The 25,685-nt window shown below is 41.2% G+C and overlaps 1 protein-coding gene across 1 annotated transcript in view; it reads right to left on the reverse strand.

Moving 5' to 3' along the window:
- lamc3 (laminin, gamma 3) overlaps positions 1 to 25,685 on the reverse strand; it is a 134,521-nt gene that overhangs the window by 56,330 nt on the left and 52,506 nt on the right. Inside the window, exons 7-10 of the mRNA XM_006796809.3 lie at positions 25,022 to 25,120; positions 24,086 to 24,222; positions 23,620 to 23,739; positions 4,156 to 4,354 (exon numbers count right to left, since the gene is read on the reverse strand). Of these exons, the coding sequence (XP_006796872.2) occupies positions 4,156 to 4,354; positions 23,620 to 23,739; positions 24,086 to 24,222; positions 25,022 to 25,120 (555 nt within the window). The remainder of the gene's footprint in view (positions 1 to 4,155; positions 4,355 to 23,619; positions 23,740 to 24,085; positions 24,223 to 25,021; positions 25,121 to 25,685) is intronic.

Here is a 25,685-nt window from a genome sequence, read left to right on the forward strand (position 1 = left end):
AGAGCCTATACAGTTTAATCTGTGTTCATGCCCACATGTCTTTGAATTGTGAGACAATTTTTTTTGTTTGCTGTCTGTATAGGCATTGAAACTAGTAAAGAAGAAAATGAAAATGAAGAGATTTTTATTTATTTTTTGTGCGTTTGTTTGTCTGTTGTGTCTCCTGCTAATTCACAATCAGATTGTTATGTCACTGCAAATGTACAATCAATTAATGTGTTAACTGATGTGTTTTATTTTTATTGTTATTAGGAAAGTCCACTGTCAGTTTTCACATCTGTCTTGAGCTGACAAAGTGCAGTATTTGGTAGTAATTGGCATGAATATTTTTGGTATTATGTGTAGTATTGCTAAAACAAATTTGTGGAACTATCAGTTTATTTTCCTTCTTTTTTTTTTTGCCTGTCCCGTTTGGATCTTTAGCCATCAGAATTGTTGTCTGAAGGCCAAGAAAGATGCCAAGCAGATTTACTTTACCAAGTGGATCATCATGGTCTTGCCATATTGGTGCATATGATTGACCTTTATTATAATTATGTATTTATTTGATTTGATCCCAGACCCCAGCACCTCCTCCCAGCCCCAACGGTTAACAGAACGGGGGTGAGTGAAGACCCCAAACCTCCCTCTGCCTGCTCATATGTAGTGTTACTGCCTGCTGTTCTAAAGTGCATTTAAAACACTTTAAAACACAGGAGGTGCTTCCTGCCAGAGAGCAGCACAGCCCCTCCTGAAAAAGCTGTAGCTTTAGATAGGCTCGTGCTAAAAGACAAAGCTGTTCCATCTATAAAGGGAAATGTTAAAGAGTTGGAACTGCAAGCTGCAAGTAACATTTCACTGAAATCTTTGTACTTCATTGGACAAAATGGTTTTCTGTGAAGGGAATGCTTGTAATGTGTTCTTTATAATTCTTTTAAGTATTTAAATTAGTTTATGTTTTTTACAAGACTATTTTAGAAGTCTGAAATTGATTAATGGTTGCAAGTAACCTCTGGTGGATGAGATCTTCCTTGACTTCATTAAGGCTTAACATGCTTTGGAGCTGAAAAAAAAGGAACCAGAGGATAGATTCCAGCTTCAGGAACATCGCACTCCTCAGCCACTCCTCAGAACATCACATGCTGGAAAGTCTATGCCAGCGTACTGGAGATAAGAGTGCTTCCAATAGTCAAACTTTGGATCCAGGAAAAACAATGCAATTTTCATTCTGGTCCTGGAATGCTGGACCAGCTCATTATCCCTTTAAGAATATTCAAGGATTTGTGATAGCTTGCCAGCTAGTCTACATGTGATTTATGGACCTGGAGTATGTTCCTTTGGGTGTGGTTGTGATTCTTTGGGTTCATTGAGCAATAACCTCCAGTTTGCACTGGATATATGCAACACTCCAGTGGCTGGGATGAGAATTAACATCTCTGAGTCCTGTTTTTCAGCTTGGAAAAAAGTGGAGTGCTCACTTTGGGTTGTGAACAATTTGCTGCTACAGGTGTTGGAGGTTAGGCATAGCACCTGAAGTCATGGGGATTCTGTACAAGTCTGCTGTGATGAAGAGACAGCTAAGTGTGAAAGCAAAGCTGCCAGTTTACCAGTAAGTAGTGGTGCAACAAAATCTCACGGTTCGGATAGGATCACGGTTTTAAGTCACGGATCGGATCAACTTTCGGATCAGCAAAAGACGAAAGAATTTTAACATTTACTTATTAACTTATTTAAGTATTTTTTGCCTATTAAAGACATTCAAGTCAAGACTCATTCCACGCAATTAAATAAAAAGAAATTAAGGGCAATATAGGGCAGTACAGGGCTTTGTATCTAACACTCCGCTGTGATATAATGAGCGGTCACGGTCACGTAGCTTTCCGTTGCCCTGGAGGTCCACCCATTTGTAGTTGGGCAACAGAAGATGCCTGGGACAGTTCAGCCACAACTTTTCCTGCTCATACATGCTTGGAACGATCTTGTCACTGAAGTGGACGTGCAACGGGATATCATAGCGTGGCTCAAGCACGTTCATCATAGTTTAAACCCCTTGTTTTGCACAACGGAATACGGCCTCCCGTCTGCAGCTAAACACCCCAGTAGCTTTTGTAATAGCTTTAGCCCGGTCGGACTGGGCAGCAAAGGGCTGCTTAAATGCCGCAAACTCCTCTGCTCCTCCACTTGGACCGCCAGCGCCAGCCATAACTATTGCTTGACAGACTGACCGCGCGCATCATACACATACTTTTTTCCTTCTTTTTCGAATCTTCGGATCACGTGCGTGCCAAACCGTGGAGTAGAATCGGTTCAGATTACGGATCAACCGTGAGCCGTTGCACCACTACCAGTAAGTCTACACTCTGACCCTCATCAAAGCCAGTTTAGCTGGTTCTGCATTTTACTGGGATGCCCCCTGAAAGGCAAAGTTTTCCAAGTACATTCTACCAAGAGGAGGCCACAGGACAATCCAGAGCACACTGGAGAGTCTACATCTCCGGCTGACTTGCAAACACCTTGGAGGTCTAGGTGTCTCTGCTGACCCATACCCAGATAAGTGATGGATGGATGGATGGATGGATGGATGGATGGATAAAAGTGACTAATAGTGATGTGAAATTTACTTCATTGGTGAAGTTTCAAGTGGAAAGAAGTGGAGTCCCAGGATAAATGTATATAGCTGGAAGAAAGCATAAGAGGCTCCCTTCAAAAAGGAGTCAAGACAGTACAATATAAATGCATGTATGAGTGGAGATAAATGCTTTAAACTACTTCCACACAATTTCAAGATGGTTTCTTACTTCAGTTTATGAGATTTACTTCTACTGTTAAGTCATTACGGTGGCAGGCTTCAGTATCATGACTCAAGCCTTACTTTACAGCTTGTGAAAATATACGTTTTTTCTGTTCTTGGATCATCACTTGCTCATATCCAAATACTGTGGAAATTGTAAATCATCTGATGCTTATATAATGCTTTTCTACTCAATTTGAGCACTCAAACTGCCTTCCATCACAAGTCTTTTTCATCCAATCGCACACATTCATACAGCACTTCTATTTTCTATTCAAACAGTATCAATATGTGGCAAAAAAAGGAAAAAAAGAAGGATGTATACCAGTATACCAGTCCTTCACATGAACGGAGGACTCAGGGATCAATCCAAGCACCTGAGCTACAGTGTTTAGGTTTCACTTAGGTTTACGTCTCTGATATTTATGTGACCATTTTCATATACTGTTTTTATTTGCTCTTTCAACAGACCAATTTTCTTCATGGAAATCAATAATGTTTTTCATCCACTAGCTGTGTGTGGAAGCCTGTATCTAATTTCAAGCCTTGGTGTTGGCACGTGAGGCTGCAAAGGGACCACTACTGTCTGCATACACGCTCTACCTCCAGGCTATAGACACACCCTACACTCCATCCAGTGCTCTGCAAGCTGTCGCTATAATCCACTTAGCTCTCCTTTCCATGCTACGACCTGGTCATCCTTCCAGCCCGACCCCCCTTCTCTGCCTCGTCGAGCTTAATAGTGGAGTGACCTCCCTACTCCAGCCAGAACATCCGACTTTTACAAGTTTCTTCTATTAAAGAAATACCTCATATGCCCTCTCTTTCCACTCGATAAATTCTCAAGGCTTTTCTATTTTTGTGGACTAACGTCCCCTTTTTCCACAAGATTCTGCCTTACTTTATAGTTTTTAATTGTTTAACTCTTTGATCTATTTCCAATGATTTTAGACCAAAATAACACTTTTGACCCCAATAGAATTACTATCAGTATCACTTTTGTGTATTTTGGATGCATTTTCTCTGCTCCACATATTACATGTCACTGCAGGTAAGACCATCTGCTATATGTATAAAATGTAAAAATGGAAATGCAACGTGTGCCAGATCTACATGACAGCCAGCGCATGAGGGAGCTGGCTCATCACTGCGTTCATATCCTGACACTCTGCTGGGACGGTGACAGCAAAGTCAACGTGGGTGAGCTGTAATCGGTACTGAATAGGATATACTCTTGTGACTCAGGCGACAGGGAGATGCACAGATTCAAAGCAAAACAAACATATCAACATATAAGCTAAGACTTTGATATTTTCTAGAGGGACAAAAACTAGAACACATTCAAACACTCAAAAATTATGAAACCTCTCAGTGCTGTCTTGTACCTGATGGTGAAAGAGTGCCGTGGTGTGAGGCCAGGGTGATAACCAAGCACTGGTTGGGATGAAAGGTCAGCAGACAGAGTGATTCCAGAGCCCTCGAGGACCAGGACGATGTGGTCGGGCAGCAGCTCGGGGGTCTCAGAGGCAAAGGTGATGAAGAGAAGCTGGCCATAGCTGTAGACTTTGTGACCCAGGAATTTCACTAGAGTGGTAAGGGCAGAAACTGGATGTTAGAAAGATGCATGGATGGAGTTTTATTACTGGAGTCTGAGTCAGCTCTGTGCCATCACTGTAGTAAATACAGAGCTAAACTTTTGTGTATAAGCATGGTGTTTTTGGAAGTAGGATTAATTGTTTTTGTGCTTTTCAAAGAATCTGCCAGTTCCTTTCACTTTGAGTTGATGTGTGTGTTCATGAGGGCAGTGGAGTACAAGCTTTTTGAGATCACGTGGAGCACTGCAGGAATCTGTGTGTAATTACCCACCCTCTAGGCTTTGGCTCCTCATATAACAGGACTTCAAAGCTTTTTAGCTACCACAAGATACCCCCCACTACCGCTACCACCCCAAACTGGCCAAAAGAACATCACACAAGAGTTATACGCTTCTGATGTATAAAAATAGGCAAAAATCTTCCACTTCCTCATTATGCAGATTTGAAAAATGTAAAAAGCCCAAGCCATTGTATAGATCCTGTACAGTTTTGCTCTAAAAATGCACAAATTATAACAATTTCTATTTAAAGAAATAAAAAAACAGAAATAAAGCAAGCTGCCGTTTTCTACAATACCTGGATGAGTGAGTGGGCAAAATTGACAGGTTGCACGCTTGGTTGCCATCTTGTTTTTGAGCGTAATGGTGTGTGAAGTACATCCTGAACTCTTTTGGGGGTTGAGAGGGCTGTGGACTTGAAAGAATTGTTTTGCTTGCGAGGGGCCTCTGGCGTCACTCAGAACAATTCACCTGTCTTATCATCTAATATCTGCTCAACCAGGAGCTGGCTTTTATTATCTGGGCTGTGCCCTTACATGTGCAGCTTACCCTCGCTGTGATGTCCACAAGCGTGTTAATCGATGGTTTTTACTTGACCTCTCTCTCACCTGCCTTTTTGCACTGTGACTTGAAGTGTTGCTTTTCACCAGTGCTGCTCGCAATTACCTGACGATTTGTTAAAGTGCCTTGGTTAAGTACTGTTATACACTATTGCTTTAATAAAATGAAGCTTAATTGTTATTTTGATTTGGTCTGGACCGTGCTTCTTCTTTTATCACAGTATGCAAATTATGATCAAGTAAATGATGTTTAATAAATGTATAACACAACAGAGACTTATATAGGTAGTCATGCTGTAGCTTCAGCAACTTTTCTAGTGAGACTTTTGTAACTCTAATCTAAGGATTATTTTTTTTCCAAGATGAAGTGACAGACTGTTATGTCTAAAAAGCTGCAAGCTTTCACACATAAGAAACCAAGCTCAAAAACCAAGCCAATGCATCACACTTCCATCACAGTTGCTAACATTTTTTTTTTCTTTTTTGCAACAATGCATGAACAAGGGATGGGCACTGTGTTATTGATATGTATTAATCCCTATCAGTAGGATTAGTATTTGTGGGAAATGAAAAACAGGCAGTATTAAAAGGGAGAAGGCTTCAATTGCACGACCAATCAATACCACTCGTCTAAGTCTAATAAGGCATCATTCATGTAAATGCAAGATCAAAATCAATTGAAACAGGCACAGCGAATCAGAACAAGGATAAGTGGTTTCACAAGCAGCTGCTGAGGACGAAACATTTGCTCATTTTGAAATGAGCTGTCGCAAGTCTTAGTGTAATTTCACAATCAATCGATGTTCCTAACTGTTAAAAAAACCCAAAATCAGTCAGGAAAGAAAAGAGGCTAAGCTAACTCATTGACCAATTAAAGACTAATTCCTTCATAGAGCACCTTCTAAACATCTAACCCATTAGAAAAAATGACCAATATTGCAAGGCCAAGATGTTTAACTAAAGTTTCTGAGCCTGACCACCATTTAAATCTGTCTAATTTAGACCCAAAGACTGAAACACCTCCACATGATGCGGTGATGCAAGGTAAATAATTCAAGTCTGCATTTCACAGCAGTTGATAAACACAATTCTGTTTAAAGCTTTAACACTGATTTATGGATCACATGGGGTAATAGCTAGTTTTATTAGTATTAGTTTGCTGCAGGCTAAAATGCTCCAGCTCTCATTTGGCAGATCATAAGACAACAAACGACTCCAAATTCAGGACTGTCTATGTGGACTGGAGGTTTGGCAGCAATAAAAATATAGATAGTCAAGCAAGATGTGTAGCTGTCTGGCTTGTCATAATGTGCTCTATATCATGGTGTTGCATTTACTTGGTTAGAACTTCTCTGCTGGTATAAATTAATATAGTTTTCTTTTCTAAATGTATTTTATTAAAGATGTAAACACAAAAGATTTTAGTAGAAAACACAAAGGTCATAAACGAAAGAAAGAAATTATCATCTACTAATACACAAAGAATGTATCCTAAGACATGCGGCCAAAGAAAGGAAACATTATTTTGTGTATTTGTTTGTATATGTTCAGATGTACAGTCAGTAATGTCTTACCTTTCTATAGGCTTCATGTTTTCAGCTATATTTCTAGTAAACGTTTGCTCATTTATATTTTTAATTAAATACAATAAAAAAAAAACTTCTACAGATTAAATCAGCATGGACGTGGGTGGGTTAGGACTAAATAAATAAATATATATATATAAATATATATTTAGTTACACATAAATCTGTAACAAAGCATTGTTTAATAGACAGAGGATGTTTATGCATTCAGTGTTGCTCATGTTATGCGGGCACCAAAGTTCAAAGTTACAATTTCCCTGTAGCTTATATTTTTTCTCATACAGGATGACATTTTCTACTATCTGAGCTGTTAGTAAAACTAAACAGAAAAAATGATCACAGCATAAACTAAAACTTTCAAAACTTGTTTTACTGTTTTAACAATTGCTTTGGCACTTTTTGTCTGACCACTTTTGTTAACCAGTGATGGGTTGTACCTCACCGAAAGCCTCTAATTCATGTGTCAAAATCAAGCTTTTATTTTGTGGAATAAATGGTGGCAATTACCAAAATGACAAGTTTTTTGACATTGTGTAAACCAGGGTGGGTGACTTTTTTTTATATTAACAATTTGACTAAATGAGAGTGTCTCTAACGCTGTAGTCCTATTAGTTTTCTACCAAGGAACCTTCTGCTATTGTACATCACTGTAAGGGAAAGGGTAAAAGAAAAAAAGGGAGACAGTTACACAAGGACTCTCAGTAAAAACAAATGACGTTGTTGTGTCAAAGTTGTGTCAGTTGTATACAGTTTGAACATTCTTGGTCATGTATATCCTCTTAGTCAAAATTAATTGCGTTTCTACAAATTAATTAATTAATGTTTTTACCTATCTGATCATTATTTCATTGTGTGAGTCATCACTTGCATAATAATTCATCTGTCAAAATCTGAGGAGATTGTAAAACATGCTTATAGAACATAGTGGTAACAGAGCTCTGACAATTTCTGAACATGGAGCAGACAAATTTGTCTATTATAGATTTTATTTGTAAAGCCTGTTCATAGAGGAGAGAGAAGTGTAACAATTGGATGGGACGGATGTCCCATTCACACCATTTTGACCCTTTTGCAGTGCAAAGGAGAGCATTGGGTGTGGGGTTGATGATAATCTAAGGACAAACTGAGTGGTAAGATTTTCTGTCATTCCTGACACTGTTTTGTTCTAACAGCAGTTTTATTTTTAGCTGTAACCATGACTGATGTTTTACAAATCTTTGACTTAGCTTCATGTGTTTTTGAACAATACCTGTGGATGCATTTCAATAAAATGGAACTTTATGTATTATCTCTGCCATCTTCTCTTTGAGATGACATAGATGAACTCTTTTATAAGGTATTGCCTCGACTGTCAGTCTCTCAAACACTACACAACAAGGACTCAAAAATGTATCACCACCAGCACCAGATCACTGTTGCACTGTAAAAACAGTCCAGGTAGAGCTAATATATTTTGGAATCAGACAAGTGTTTATTACCAACATTTGGCTAGTGATGCACTGTAATGAGTAATGTAAGAAACTTGTGCTCACCGAACTATTACTTTTGAAATGATTAATAGGAAATACATACTGAACATCCCTTGCATAACTGTGGTTAATGAGCCCAGTAATACTATTGTGTGACTAAGCTAATATTCTCTCCTAAAGTGCTCCCTTATGGTGGTGAGGGCTTCGTTTTCAGATGTAGCTTGTTGGCTATTATTCTGCTGGGGGTTTGATTTACGTCATGTGGTTCCCGGGAGTTCTCTCTCTGTCTGTAAGAAACTGAGGAACCAAGGGATAATTACTCACAATCCTAATAGACCATCGAAGAATAGCCCCACTTACAGGCCAATCTCCAAAGTAATGAATCACTATAGAAAAAACAATGAAAGGATTATTCATGCGTAAGTGTGATTTGCAGTCTGTGTATTTCCAAGGATTTATATTCATTCATCATCTCACATGAGAAATTGGGGAGGATTTAAAAATGTAACAAATAAGTAAATAGTGCAGCGTGCTGTATTCATGTGCAACTTGCTTTTCTACTTCATGAAAAATTGATTACTCAATCAACTTCAGTCCCAAATAAATCAGCAAGTTACCACTAAAAAAATAGGTAACAAAGTAAAAAGTTACTTCAGAAATAGATGGATAGATAGATAGATAGAAAATGGGACATGTAATTTCAAAAACCTAAGATAAGGATTGTAAAGTAATCAGTTTGTGGATTTGCCATCACAAATAACTGGATGATGTTGTGCTATTCTTTAGGTCAGGGGTCCCCAATCCCAGTCCACAAGGGCTGGTGTCCCTGCAGGTTTTAGATGTGTCCTTGATCCATCACAGCTGATTTAAATGGATAAATTATCTTCTCAACATGTCTTTAAGGGTTGTGTCCCAATTCAGGGTCTGCACGCTTGAAGTGCGCGCACTACGCGTACTACGTACGGTGCGTACTATAAGTATGAGAAGTGCGGAAGTGATAGGCTTATGAAATGGAACGGTCGTGCGCTGTTCAGGTTGCCTTGCAACCATGATACTAACCGCGAGAAACGTCTCATAAAGCATTGTGTGACATAAATGAAGGAGAAAAATGTTTTGTTGGTCATTCATTTTTGTCATGACATCACTTTGATTAGTTGAGTATCTGAGGTTGAGACCACAGGACTGTAAAACATGATTGTTGGGCTTCATTTCTGTACTGAACAGTCATTTCAAGATTAGTTAGTAAATAACAATTAGCTGATGTTGTTCATGAGACTAAAGTCATCTCACTGTGGTAATGTAATTATAATATGGCCAATATTATAGTATTGTCAGATTATTATGATATATATATAAAACACCCAGCACGCCTTTGCGGGCGGTTTATCCTTAAAGCTCGGGTCCTCTACCAGAGGCCAGGGAGCTTGAGGGTCCTGCGCAGTATCTTATCTGTTCCCAGAACTGCGCTCTTCTGGACAGAGATCTCCGATGTTATTCCCAGGATCTGCTGGAGCCACTCGCCTAGCTTGGGAGTCACCGCACCTAGTGCTCCGATTGCCACGGGGACCACCGTTACCTTCACCCTCCACATCCTCTCAAGCTCTTCTCTGAGCCCTTGGTATTTCTCCAGCTTCTCGTGTTCCTTCTTCCTGATATTGCTGTCATTCAGAACCGCTACATCGATCACTACGGCCGTCTTATTCTGTTTGTCTACCACCACTATGTCCGGTTGGTTAGCCACCACCATTTTGTCCGTCTGTATCTGGAAGTCCCACAGGATCTTAGCTCGGTCATTCTCCACCACCCTTGGGGGCATTTCCCATTTTGACCTCGGGACTTCCAGGTTATACTCGGCACAGATGTTCCTGTACACTATGCCGGCCACTTGGTTATGGCGTTCCATGTATGCCTTGCCTGCTAGCATCTTGCACCCTGCTGTTATGTGCTGGATTGTCTCTGGGGCATCTTTACACAGCCTGCACCTGGGGTCTTGCCTGGTGTGATAGACCCCAGCCTCTATGGATCTTGTACTCAGAGCTTGTTCTTGTGCTGCCATGATTAGTGCCTCTGTGCTATCTTTCAGTCCAGCTTTGTCCAGCCACTGGTAGGATTTCTGGATATCAGCCACCTCCTCTATCTGCCGGTGGTACATACCGTGCAGGGGCCTGTCCTTCCATGATGGTTCCTCGTCTCCCTCCTCTTTCTTGGGTTTCTGCTGCCTGAGGTATTCACTGAGCACGCTGTCAGTTGGGGCCATCTTCGTGATGTATTCTTGGATGTTCGTTGTCTCATCCTGGACTGTGGTGCTGACACTCACCAGTCCCCGGCCCCCTTCCTTCCGCTTAGCGTACAGCCTCAGGGTGCTGGACTTGGGGTGAAACCCTCCATGCATGGTAAGGAGCTTTCTTGTCTTTATGTCAGTGGCTTCTATCTCCTCCTTTGGCCAGCCTATTACCCCAGCAGGGTACCTGATCACGGGCAGGGCGTACGTGTTGATGGCCCGGATCTTGTTCTTACTGTTCAACTGACTCCTCAGGACTTGCCTGACCCTCTGCAGGTACTTGGTGGTTGCAGCTTTTCTAGCGGCCTCTTCATGGTTCCCATTCGCCTGCGGGATCCCCAGGTACTTGTAACTGTCCTCTATGTCTGCAATGTTGCCTTCTGGTAGTTCAATCCCCTCAGTTCTGACTACTTTCCCTCTGTTTGTTACCATCCGACTACACTTCTCCAGCCCGAACGACATTCCAATGTCATTGCTGTATAGCCTGGTAGTGTGGATCAGTGAATCGATGTCTCGTTCACTCTTGGCATACAGCTTGATGTCATCCATGTATAGGAGGTGGCTGACAACTGCTCCGTTCCGTAGTCGGTATCCGTAGCCAGTCTTGTTAATGATCTCACTGAGGGGGTACAGGCCTATGCAGAACAGCAGTGGGGACAGAGCATCTCCTTGGTAGATCCCGCACTTGATGGTGACTTGTGCTATGGGCTTGGAGTTGGCCTCTAGTGTTGTACGCCACATCCCCATTGAGTTTCTGATGAAGGCTCTTAGGGTCTCATTGATCTTGTACAATTCTAGGCATTCCAGTATCCAGCTGTGGGGCATTGAGTCATATGCCTTCTTGTAATCAATCCAGGCAGTGCACAGGTTGGTCAGTCTGGTCTTGCAGTCTCGGCTGACTGTTCTGTCTACCAGTAGCTGGTGTTTTGCGCCTCTGGTATTCTTGCCAATTCCTTTCTGTGTCCCGCTCATGTATTGACCCTTGTGCCTGTTCATCTTAGCCGATATGATGCCTGACAGGAGCTTCCATGTAGTACTGAGGCAGGTTATTGGTCGGTAGTTGGAGGGGACTGGTCCCTTCTTGGGGTCCTTGGGGATCAGGACCGTCTGACCTTCGGTTAGCCATTCTGGGTGTCCCTCGTTAACTAGCAGCTGGTTCATTTGTGCTGCCAGACGCTCGTGGAGTGCAGTCAGCTTCTTTAGCCAGTAGGCGTGAACCATGTCGGGCCCTGGTGCTGTCCAACTCTTCATACTGGAGACCGTTTCTGCCACTGTGATGGTTACTGGACCCTGTTCAGGGAGGTCGCTATGGTCTGCCCTCAGATTCACTAGCCACTGAGCATTGTCTCCAGCTTTGTCTCCGTCTCCAGCCTTGGTGGTGCTGTTCTCTTATTATTGTTCTCTTGCCACTGAGAGTACACCTTTGCTGGTTCTGTGGAGAACAGCTGGTTTATTCTCCTGCCTTCTATCTCTCTGGTGTACCTCCTCAAGCGGCTGGCCAAGGCTGTGAGTCTTTGCTTGGCAGTTTCCAAGCCCTCAGGTATGGACAGCTTGCTGTATTTCTTATGCACCTTCTTTGTCGCACCTTTCTGCAACTCCGTTAGTTGGCTAACCTCCCTCCGTGCTACTTTGATCTTGCCCTCTAGCCTCCTTCTCCATGGAGGGTACTGCCCCTTGTGGCTGTTCAACTTGTAGCCAAGCATCTCACTGATCACTGCTGCCGTATTGTAAATCAGCTTGTTTGTGTCGGTAATCGTGGTTGTAGGTATTGTCCGTAGTGCTGCATTAACATCCTCTAGCAGACCTTCTGAGGGTACTTCACGTAATCTTGGTAACCGGCTTCAGGGGATCCAGGTTTCAAGCTTGGCCATGATCCTATATTTCAGGTCAGTTCCTCTCGCACTCAACGATCCTTCTCCTGTCGCACTTGGCTATGTACCCAATCTCGGGTGGGGGTGATGATATCTCCCCCCTGACCTGGCGTCCTGACTCCTCCTTGCCGTAGCATTTATGTTGTACCTCGTCAATCTCTAGCTGTGAAAGCAGTCCCTTCTTTCGAATGTTGGAACACTGAGCTACTAGTTGTTTCGCCGTCATTGTGGATGTTGGGTATCAAAGAATCCATAGGTCCCTCATCCTATTCATGTAGCCCCTTCCGCCGGGGTTACTTGCGTAGTAGCATTCCAACAACGCCCTGTTTTCGTCTCTTGCCCACCGATGCCTTCTTGTTCCAGTAGCCCACTTCTCGTCAGTGTGCCCTGGTTCCTCAAAACCTGACACGGACCTTGTTGATCCGGGCGACGTCCGAGCCGGCATGCCTTCATATTTATCTGTCTTGCTCATGTCTGCGGTAGGCTCGCTTAGCATAGGGGGTCTAGCCTTAGGACCCTTACTAGATACAGACGCCCCAGGCAGCAACTCTTCGGTTGCTCCCTTCTGCCGTATTTTGCGGCAAAATTATCCACACCGCGGCGGTGGGTGTGGATAATTTCACACCCACGCTTGATATTCACGCTTGATATTCACGCTTGATATTCACGCTTGATATTCACGCTTGATATTCACGCTTGATATTCACGCTTGATATTCACGCTTGATATTTGGGGAAATTGACGGCGCATTTGGAGTATGCATTTGAAGTACACTTCGAATTGGGACAGCCGTCGTCGTGTGGCGGTGACGTAATCACACTTAAAATGCGTACTTCAAGCATGCAGACCCTGAATTGGGACACAGCCAAGATCTCCAGAGGCCTGGTAATGAACTAATCATATGATTCAGGTGTGTTGACCCAGGGTGAGATCTAAAACCTGCAGGGACACCGGCCCTCGTGGACTGGGATTGGGGACCCCTGCTTTAGGTACAGTTCATGATACAAAACATTACTGTATATACAAAAATAGATTTTACCCACTAGTTAGTGAAATCCAGTTTTAAAGCTTTAATTTAGCATTTTAGCTGCTGACATTTTGGGATGCTTTCAACAAATAAGTTATTAAGTAAAATAAGAATTTTAAGGCATAAGAAACTCAAGCAAGTTCAATTTTGTGTTCTGTAGCATAGGAGACCTTTTAGCTGCTCCCACAGAGACCATTAAGTCACCACATGGTTCCACCTACTGTTCGCATTTCATCCTTGTCATTCTCTCATAAAAATGTCAGTAAAGTTGTGATTGCAGTATTTCAGCATCTAGCAAGCTCTACTTATGAAGAGCTTTGAAAACAAATTAAATGATAGTAATTTTACATTCTTCAAAGGTCAGAAAGAGAAGGCTAATAATTTACAGTGATGGATTATGTTGCACTGGTACACAACAGACTGTTACATCCATGGTCACTGCTCAGTTTGGTACATATAAAAGTGAGAGATGCCATTCAAAGAATTAAAAACGTATTTTATGGGAACAATCAGCAAATTGAAGAAATTTCTATCAGATTACACCGGATACTCTATACATATAGAGTACATTATGTCTCACTGAAACTAAAGCTAATGTAGAGTATTTTTCTAAAAAACTGCCAAGGTTTCCAGTTATGCTAGGAATTTCTTCTAGAAAAACTCTGGCATTATATCTTTAGTAAAACTTGCCAAATTCCACCTTTACATTCGTTTTACATTGTCTGGAGTTCAGAAAGCAGCCACGATGTCTCATGTAACATCTGCCTGTATTGTAGAATGTATTTGGTTAAAAGACCAGAAAACCTCAAGGTGGCATCAGTACAGGTCAGCTGACAACAGCTGGTTTTCAAAGAATAAAAAATATAAATATACAGTCCACCACATAAATTATTAGTCTTTTATACCTCTTCCCAAATCCGACGTTCATCCTGGTGCTAAGTTATTAGCAAAAGCCAGCTTGATTAGCATGCTGCATAGTATATATTATAGTATTTTTTATATCACAAAAACAGATAGTTAGTGCAATGCAATGTAAAATGAAATATTATTATTTAACTCACTAAAACCAGGTAAAAGATTTCTTGGATGGGTTGCTAGTATAACTAACCATATGACTAGTTATAAAATTTTCTGGATAAGTGATAATTAGAAAAATAATAGAGGTCCAATTTAGTGGCCTAATAGCTGCTGGTATCCCACTATGCACCCACCTGACACTCAGCAGCAAATCTCTAATATCTTTATTAGTGATTTTCATACCTTTAAGTCTTATACAGCAGTGATTACAGAAATCACAGAAGTTCCCAACTGATAGAGGTGACCTGGAAGTATCCAAATACTAAGTAAAAGAAGCTTCAATGCTTCTTTTACTGCTTCCTTTAGCAGAGAAGACACTGGGACCATGCTTTATTAAAGGGGAGGAGAAAAGGCAGTTCCATAATTCATAACAAAGGACCACCTGACAATTCATGAAAACAATCAACATAATAAACAAAGTGTATGTAAATGTTAACTGTAACTACCTTTTCCATTTCATGCCATTACCTGCAGATATATTTTGAAGTTTTAACAACAGCCTCTTAACCTCCCAGCAGACGATTATGAGCTCTATTAAGTGATTAAAGTGTGTTTAAGGTTCTGTATAATCAGTTTGCATGAATGTCCTTTGCTGTACTGCAGCCTTTAGGATTATCATAATTTCGTTTTTATTTGAGGTCAGCTGCGATAAGTGATGGATAGAGAGAATTTTAATGCAGTCACAGAAATCCTAAACAGGGCGGTGAAAAAGAGTTACACTGGATAACAGCAGGCAAATATTAGAAAATGTATTGAATGTTATAGGCTATTGGACAGACGTACTAATCAGAGGAAATTACTGTGAGACAAATGAAGGTCGTTCACATTCTCAGTGCACCTCTCTTCTGTTTTGCTAATTTTTACCAGTTCTACTCACCTTTCCTTCACCTCAATGTTGTTTTCATCGAGGTCAAGGAAAAGAGGTTAGGAAAAAGAAAAGGAGGGACTTTTCAAGCACCCACACTTTACTTATGCACACATGATATTAGTTAACAGATTGTAGACGATAGACCTGCCCTTAAGTTATTTTTTAAAATAAAACTGCTTCATGACCATGGTATTTTTTCAACATTTGCTCATAAACATTAATGTACTGATACGTGTAGTAGCTTCTTTTTTTGTTTAAAGCAAAAAAGACGGTGAGTGAACCTCAAAGTCTCTTACACTAATGACTCACTCTAAATTAAAATAACTTATATCTTACTTGTTTTACTTTCAGATATAATGAGGTGTAAAAGCGAGTAGATTTAATTTGGTTTGTGTCAGAAAAACCAGGTGAATTCAGGAAAAAAAACAGTTTCAGGGCATGGGGACTTCCACATTAAACAAACAAAATATGCTATCTTAACTCATCGGTTTTCAAGGTGCAATTTTCATAACCTCTGAAGAGATGCCTGGTTGGAGTGAGACTCCCAGTGGTCCTTTTGTTAAGTTGAACCACTGACCGTCTATGAGCTGTTGGTGGCTTTGTAAAGACAAAACAATAGTACCATCAAATTTCTCATTCAAATCTTGGCAAGAAAATGATTAAATGCATTTCCTAAAATGTCAAAAAGTACTGCTCTAGGCAAAAAAAATACCAAGCATTCACTGAGCTTCTCCAATTGGTTAGTGTTCTCTGTTTATCATTGTGCAGCAAATATCACTGTGTTTCGGACTGTTAGTCAGACAAAACAAGATATTTTAAGATGTCATCTTGGACTCTGGAAGCTGAAGGACAAAACTATCAACAGTGAAATATATCAACAGAGAAATTGCTAATAAAAATAATAGCTGCAGCCCTGGGTCATTGCAAATAAATGATGCGTGCATTTGAATGAACAACAGCAAAAGCAGCAAAAAGAAACCAGAGCTGCAGTTTGAGCCACTTGATTTCCATTTTGTTTCAATGAGTCTGTCAGAATGATCTGAAGTCCGCTCACTGTGCCACCTTTGACACTGTGCCAGAAACACATAAAGCTGCCATCACAACAAGTGATAGATGCCCGTATAACTTTTGGGGAATGGAGAAGCAGCTCCCAATCAATCAGAGGGTTTAGACTTTGCTCCAACCAAATTAAATCAGCTCCCTTTCAATTAAATCACTGCTGCCTCACACAAACCGGAGTCCCACTGAGGCTCTAACATCGACCACCATGCAGGCAATCTGAGGGCAAAGGCTGGATGGACAAACCTTAAACTTTTAAACAGGTTCAATACTCTCAGGACTCTAAAAGTCTGACACTAAACTGCACCGCCTACAGGCACTCTATGGCCCCATGGTAGCTGCAGTATAAATGTGATTCCAGGAAAGGAAGCAAGATTTTATTCATATCCAAGCTGACTGATAAAGCAAAACACATCACAGAAAGTAAGCACATGCAGACTAGTGTACTACACATGAAATACAGAAGCACAAAGAGCAATTGTATATAAGAGAAATATACTAGGGCAGCGGTCCCCAACCCCTGGGCCACGGACCGATAGTCGTTTGATACCGGGCAGCGAGACCCATATGGAAAAGATATATATAAATCTTATAAAGTTTGTATCTGTCTTGTGTGAAACTTGTATGAAAAGCATACAAGAGTGAAAACAGATATAAGATCCCTTGAAAAATTATATAAATGAAACTTGTATGTTTTGGATACTTACTAAAACAATATATGAAAGTAATGAGAAAGTGGCCACTTTCATGAGTAAATCATGCAAGTTTTTACTATTTCTTTTCCATATGGGGAGTTAAGGCTCGGATGTGAAATATATGGTTTTCAGGGTTTTTATTGGTTTTTATCGTTATTTTTTTATCATTAACTTGGTTTCCCTGGGTCTTTTCTCGTGTGTTATGAATACATTTTCCTTTTTTTGTACCGGTACTGGTTTTATTTTGTTGTATTTATCTGCGAGACCTTAAAGGCCAGTCCGTGAAAATATTGTTGGTCATAAACTGGTCCGTGGTGCAAAAAAAAGGTTGGGGACTGCTGTACTAGGGGACTGTGGCTCAGGTGGTAGAGAGAGGTTTTGCAGTTTGGTTCTTGGTCTGCTATGTGGACCCACATAATCCCCACTTTGAAAAAACATTGACTGGTCTGCTAACTTTTTGGTGGGTTTCTATTGTATCCAGCGGATACCTCGCCTAAAAGTTCCTATTATGTCTTTTGGTCATTGTTAAAAAAAATTTTAGATTCATTCCTGCTATCCACATTGAGATATTTAACAACATGCAACCAAAGATGGCTTCCAGAACCAAAAGTCCCATGCCTAGAGATGATGTATATTCTAGAGATGGACCGAGCCGATATTACTGGATCGGATATCGGAGAGAAATAAAAAAAATGTAATCCGATCCATTAAATATCAAAAAAAGCACCTCACAAAACTTGCGACATGGCGTAACTCGGCTCATAACCGTAGCACGTCGGAGCAGTGTGCTCACGTGATAGAGCAGCTGTGTGTATTTGTAGCCTCCCTACCAATCTGGCATTTCATCTCGGAGGAAGTTATCCCAGAGAGAAGTAAAGCAAGTGTGTAAGTTCATCTCTGAATGTTTGTAAAGCATTCCCACGTTAAGCTTAACAACCGATATATTGAGCGACTGTCTATCTCTCTCCCTCCCTCTCCTGCTGCTACTTCAATCCTGAAACTGATTAATGATCAGCTGATCGGCTTTTCTGTTGCGAGTCCATCTCTCTTCTTTGTTTTTGGCCCACTTCACGCCAGAAAGAGGAAGCCAGCAGCTGAACAAAAGCAGCACGTTTAAGCTTGATAAGCTGTTGTTAGAATTTATTTAATATTACTTTCTACACCAGGATCCTTTTCTACGTAGCTGACGGCTGGTAACTGTGCAGGGGCAGATCTAGCAAAGTTTAGCCATGTCACGGCGAGTGAGATGAGCCGTGTGGAAAATAAAGGAGGATCCAAACGCAGGCACTTGTAAAGGTGTGATGGTGGTTTATTAAACACAAAATAAAAATGGACAAAAGGCGAACCGAACAAAGACTAAACTATACTGGGAACAAACTGAGTACAGAACACGAACCTGAACATGAACGAGAGCGAGCAGAAACAGATTGACAGCAGGGAAACACACAGATGAAGCAGGGTGGATACACAGACGGACCAGCAACTACAAACACAGAAGACACGACTTAAATACACTCAGAAAATCACAGGGAGATTACACACTGGTGGGAGACACAGCTGGGAGTCATTAACGAGACGAGAGGTAAAACTGAACACACTCACATGAGACGCAGATCTTCACAATAAAACAGGAACAAGAAACCATCACACTAAGACGCAGACTCGACATTGAGAGACAGACAGAAAATGACACATGGAACTAGACATATACTAAGCAGACACAACTGAAGAACAAATCCTAAACACAAATAAACAGAAACATGAAACTCTAATAATAAACATCATAATCATCATCATCAACACAACAAGAGAACAAGAAAACAATCCCTGATGGAAAATTAAACCAAAACATTATAAACTCAAAATACTGGGTAGAAACTGACCCAGAACCGTGACAAGCCAGGGGGGCCAATGGGGCATTAACAGGGAAAAGGGGGGCACAAAGACATACTTTTCTTTCTTATTGTCATTTCAAATAGCTAGCTTTTAATAAATAATTATCTGAATCTTACACCCAAAGTTTTAATCTGATGTAAAATGTATAGAAGTCCATTACTGTATATAGTAACTGTTAAGTATAATATATCCTAGTAAGCTATACTACTTTTTCCTTTGGGAAGGTACCATCTGTGCAGTCTGCAATTCTGTAGAAGAAAGATGATGAATCTATTTAATTATTCTTGAAAAATAATTGATTTCTGTGCATTTTTTTCACACTGCATCAAATTAAAGTTGATTACGTCGATTAAGCATCACGAGGTGGAGAGTGGGGGGTGGTTCCCTATTTTTTTTTTGCTGGGAGTTTGCAACCCTATTAGTTAGGTTGCTTAATATTTCTGCTTAGTACTCTTTAAAATACCAGAATAGGAAGGATGGAGTAGGTTTAAGTTTATTAGATTGATCAGTATTGCTGAACTATGAAATATTTTGGGTGCAGTGTATTTTTTACATACAGGTATAACAGAATAGCTTTAGTGTTGTTTATTTAAACTTGAGTATGAACTTATACAAAATGCAGCAAGATATTAAAAAAACAGTTTTATTGATTAAAAAACACACTATATCGGATTCATATCGTATCGGCAGATATCCAAATTTATGATATCGGTGTCGGACATAAAAAAGTGGTATCGTGCCATCTCTAGTATATTCATATGCAGATGTCCGTGTGTAATTAATGGCAGCTCTGCTGCCATTAGTGTGCATGTGAGTAAATGCAAAACACATGCAATACACTTTGTAAAAGTGATGAGGTTTAAAGATGCTATAAAGGCTAAGAGCAGACTATTTTCTGTTTTACAGTTTTTAAGAATTACAGCTGCTTCATATACTTCAGAGAAGAGGACACAGTGGAGTCTGAAGCAGCGTGAACCTGTGATCTACTCAGATTACTTGTGTTAGCTCTGAGGGCTCTTGTGAAACCCACACAGAACTTTTCTAAGAGGAATTCTGACATGCTGTTCTTTTATTAGAGTGTTTACACCAAAAGTATAACTGCAAGGCAATGTGTTTGTGTGGGCAGAACATTACAGGTACACTGCAAGTGAGAAGATCCAGGAAGTCCACAGTGAATGATATATGAGGTTTATGGGGAAAGCTTTGGAAAGTTATCAATGGTGTGTTAAAACCAATAAGAAGAGACTCACTTGTAATAATATTTTTCCCAAGATCAATCTCCAATTTTAAAGTGATGCCAACACCAAGTGCCAAAAACTGCAGTTGCTCAAATGGCCACTTGAGGCCGGCTGCAAAAGTGATTCAATTCCTGGCAGAAATACAGCAGAAATAAACACGTTTACAGCCTGGTATAAAAAACAGCTTGGGTCTTTATAGCTCTTTCCCTCCTTCATGACTGCACGGGGAAGTGACTTTCTAAAGAAATTGTCCATTTAAGGCATAAAGTTAGGAAAGGTAACCAGTCTGAGTGACAGATGGCTGTCATTTTGTGTAAGGAGCTGGCTGGTTAGTTTTCCCAGCAAGTACTTTTTATAAGCAGTTCTGATTTCTTCACGCCACAATTAGCATGGGATTTATTATCAGTGAATTAAGAATGTGCCCTACTAACAAAAGTACCTACCAGCACTAGCAAAGCTCAGCAGTGGTCATATCTGCTAGATTAAAACTAACCCCCCCCCCCCCCCCCCCCCCCCCCCCCCCCCCCACACACACACACACACACACCTAAAACCCCCCAGAAAACAACAAAAAACATTAAACCACCAGGTGATTGCTCAATGCTTACAACCGTCTTTTATTTACTGCCTGTGGTCAAGGCTAAAGGAACTCCAAGAGGGCACAGATTTTTTTGCAGAGCCTGAAATATTGCCTGTCAGGATGTCTTTAGACGTTATCAGTTTATTTCAAGCATATTGAACTGTCTCACTCAATCACCCAGTCTAAATTGGCTGACTTTTGCTTCTGCTCTGTTTTTCTTCACCTCAGTTTTATTTTTATTCTCATTCCTCCCTCTTCCATGTTTCCACTGCACTGCCCGATTTACATTTGCTGCATCTCCCTTCTGTTTTTGTATACCCTTCCAGATGATGAGGCCACTAGACTGAATTACATGCAGACTTAGTTGCAGGTAGTGCTCAGGCTGTGTGAGGCCCTTAGCTGCCACATGCAGCTTCAGTCAGACTGACAGGTAGCCTGGGGCTGATATCACGGATCTTCTTTCTCTCCCTTTCACTCCTCAACTATATGCTGCTCGCCTCCCTTCTGCTAGACATTATTGCATTAAAATTCACTCCCCCCCCCTTTCTCCCCTGCTTAAGGCTTAGCAGGTTGGCATGTGGTGCATATACTCAAATCCACACTGCAAGCTTCTCCAACTCATGGCTGCAAGGACTTATGTTAGATGATGTCCCCTTCAGCATGAAACAGTGCTCAGCCAAGAGAACCGCCGTTACTGTCCAGCAGATTCAAGTGGTGACCACAGTTGCTGGAGGCAGGTCAAAGCAACTGTTTAGGGTGGTACTTCATGTTTGTCTGTGATAGTTCCTGGCAGCCACACTCGAGCGTTCCGTCTGTTGAGTCACCGCGGGGACTTGAACTCAGCCTGTGTCAACTGTCAAGCAGATGTCCAGGATCGGAAGGAGGGGAAGTGGCAATGCTTCAGAGAAACAGCGTCCTCAAGTGCATACACAAATACTCGTTCGTAAATGCCCACGTATATTAATTTACTACTTGACAGACTAGCGCTGAAAGGAAAATAGAAGGGAGGACAATTTGAGATGCGAGCAAAAATGAAAAAGAAAAAAAAAATAGATCTTCACACAGCGCAGAAGAAGGAACAATTCTGACAGAAGAAGGAACAATTCTGACAGCCCGGCTGGTGTAAGTGATTGTTTGATTGTCATGGGGAATTCAGGAAACTCGAGGTTTTTTTTCGTTTCACATAGTGTCTAAAAAGGCTGCCTGCCTGGCCAGCAACTCCTTGTTAAACACTATTAAGGAAATATCTGTGACGCCTTGTCCTTCTCCTAGCTGTGGCTGATATTTCTGGAGCAGAATGAGCCATGAAGATCCCCCAAAACGTGCCACTCCCTTGCATTACCAGTTCAATAAAATAACAGATGATTGAATCCCGTCCCTCAAGTGACAGCTCAAGGCGAAAGCAAACTACGGTGACAAATACATTTGCGGCAATCACAGAAATTGTGTTTTGCATGATGTTCGAGGAGGAGTTGTCACTCAGAATTATCTCTTTCTTTGGTGACGAACACTGGAGAGGGATTTCAGCACAAAATACAAATTAAAAAAAATAAAAGAAGAGGAGAGACAGTGTGAGAGAAAATTCCTCAGTGTGTGAGAAAAAAAAAGCTGCTTCCGAAGCTGCTGCTCTGGTCTAATCTTAAAAAAAAAAAAAAAAAACTGTACACATGCACAAATATGAAAAAAAGAGGGGAGAAATTAGATCATTAATGGGGATGGTAAAGCAATAGATGTGTGCATTTATTATGTGGAGAGACAACATAAACAAGTACTGCACAAAGTAGATAAGCAGGCTGTCACAAAGCTGCTGTTGGCCAGTCGGGGCCACTAATCTGAGTGCTGTGGACTACAGAGGCGTCAATATAGAGTGTGTGAACAAGAAATGAACTTTTCAAAACATTATTAACTATGTTAATTTCTAATTACACACACACACACATATATATATGCATATGCTTGGGCATATAAGCAATCATAATGCATGTGTCAGGACATGTCACCACACGTGCGCACATTTGAGCATCCATAACTTACTAATGCATTTATAATGACATTATATAAATTATGCCCGACCACTAGGCCTTGTCACATCCTCTTTCAGCTGTGAGTTTTTCATCTTCCTAAAAAAAGACGCCTCCAAATGGAGTCGTTCCCTGTGATCGCCCGTTTTGGGCATTAAACCTCCAGGATGCAGAGTTAATGGGATTGCTCCTGTTTTGCCTCGGGCTGCGGACGGCACAGTGGCTAGAGGCTGGTGGGGATGGGGGGGTGGGGGGGTGAGTTGATGCTTAGAAGCGACTTAGTGGAGACAAGAAGAAACCAAGCCAATTTTCACTTTGTTGCTTCTCCAGCATGGCCAAGACATCCAATTCCATCAGGCCTTTGCTCCTGGCGCGGCTGATAGAAATGGGCCCTAAGTCCTGTGGCAGGGCCAGCTTATTCCCTTATCTTCTAATGGCTCTGATAAGGGATTGGAAAAAGCGGTGACAGAATAACCACCGCGTGACCCGCTGCCAAAAAAATCCTGATTAATCTCACTTACGAACAATAGGAACAAGCTATGGATATTACAGATGCTTTACTAATATCATTTACATATTTGTTTTGAAGAACAACAGCTGGGGCTGTTTTATCACTAATAACGAATAAAATCTATTTCAGCAAAGCGTAAATATCTCCCTGGGGGATGCAGCCCACCTGTTGAGACTGCGGTAACAATCTGACCTTGTGGATTCATTCAAATCTCTATTATTTTTCTTGCCGACTCACCGGGGGCTTTGTAGAAGCCAGTGTCCTCTTCTGTAAGAGGCAGCAGGTAGACTTCACCTTCCTTCCACAGCAGGGGGTAGTCCAGCCCTCCAGAAAACTCTCCCAACCAGCCTTCTTGATCTGGAGGTGAAAGACATCGCATCTGCTAAATATTCATGTTCACAAAGAGTTTGTATGTTTATTTTCTTACAGGGGTTATCTGTCCAAACAGCTTTGTGTAGGTTGCAATGTATGTTTATGTATGTTTTCTGTCTTTCTTTCATTTTTTGTTATCTAAAAAATAAAAGAGGAGAAAAAAAACAGCTTTGTTCCTGAGCTCTCAGCACAGAGCCAAATGCTGAAAATGGAGTGAGGACAGAGGGTCAGAGAGAACAAAGTAAACATCGCTGGTCTCGTTAATTTTGGCTCAGTAATAAAGCTCCCAAGGCAACAAGGGAAACCTCATTAATGGCTGGGAAGACAATACCTTCAACGAAGTCAGAAGTGATGTTGACAGCAGCATAGTGATTGGACGAGGAGCAGGCCAGCGAGTGGCCAAAGCAGAAGCACGGTTGGCAGCCTGCTGGGTTTACTTGCTGGAGATTGAAAAATCCTGGCTTGCATCTGCAGGTACACAAACGCACACACACACATCCTTGTGCATAAAAAAAGTCATTAACATGCAGAAGCTTTACTCCCGCCTGATTACAGCTATTTACCACATCCATGCTGCACCGTTATATTCACTATCTATTTAAGCTTTTTTTCAGTTCAGCAGTTTGGGCGCAAGTCGCCGCACACATTGCGGCGTTTTAAGAAGAAAAATGGAGCTCAGCTGCTAGCACCCTGACCTGCAGGCACTTGCTGCCATGTGGGTGGGACAGGAACACCGCTAAAAATCAGCCACTACACTAGTCACATTACACAGGAGAGGAGCTTGCTCAACCACCCGTGAAATCAGCCAAAAAGTCAACAAACAGGGAGTACAGAATTATTCAATAGTTGGAGACCTGGGGCTGTGTGTATTGCTAATGTCATAGTGAGGTTATCTGTTTGATCCTCTATCCCACAGGAGCAAGATAGAAGCAGAAAGGGAGAAGCAGAGACTATTGACATAGTTTAACGGTCGCTTGCACTGCTTTAGTTGTTAAAATGACAGATAGCTTAAAAATGTTCAAGCAAGTCTGAATCACATTGTTCTTAAGCCCTCCGTTTCTGCTGCACCAGCCGACTGGGAATGAAATTTGCAAAGTTATTTTCCCCTTAGGAGCGATAATGAAAATGATTTATTTTCAAAAGCGATGCTAAAAAGAGACCAAACATAGGTATATTACATAATGTTTGGAGGTTTTTTTGTAAAAGACCTTTACAGTTGGCTTGTTTGTTCTTTATCTGGGAAACAAACAACAGCATGATAACCAACCTGTTGCAGTTCTGTCCCTCCACATTTTGCTTACAGTAACAGCGTCCATCCAGAGGGGAGCAGTCACCCACACTGCCACTGAGGTCACATTCACATGGCCTGCAGAAAAATAGGAAATAGTTTAATCTACTGCATTTAGCACGCATGTATAAAAGAGAAGCAGAAAAAGAAAATGGGCAGGAAACTCTGAGATGAGGACAATTTGATGTCAAGACATCCCTGATGTCTGTTTCCTCACTTTCAAGACAGCAGATGTTCAGCTCTGAAAAACCACAGGGTGTCACGCTCAAGTAGATTTTAACAACATGGGTTCTTATCTTAAAACTTGAACCTGGGCCTTCCTAATTACTGATTCACAGTGTTGCTGCCATCACCACAAAGTCATTTTCAAAAGTACAAAATGTTCTTCATAGCAAATCATCAACACCCAAATCTGAAATTTGAAGGCTGTGTAAAACGACCTCAATTAAAAAGCACGTAAGTGTACGTGTATGGATCAGCAGCGTGTTGGATTTTTGTCAAATTTTGTTTGATCACATTTATTGACTGGTTACTTTTTGTTTGAGATTGAAACCCAGGATCTATTTTTAATGAGGTGCAATTACAATAACTCAATTATCCCAAGGCAAGCAGCCTCTAGTTGTTTCTGCTCTAGTGGTCTGGG

Source organism: Neolamprologus brichardi, chromosome 7 (assembly GCF_056152115.1).
Source record: "Neolamprologus brichardi isolate AB-2024 chromosome 7, ASM5615211v1, whole genome shotgun sequence".
Taxonomy (NCBI): Eukaryota; Metazoa; Chordata; class Actinopteri; order Cichliformes; family Cichlidae; genus Neolamprologus; species Neolamprologus brichardi.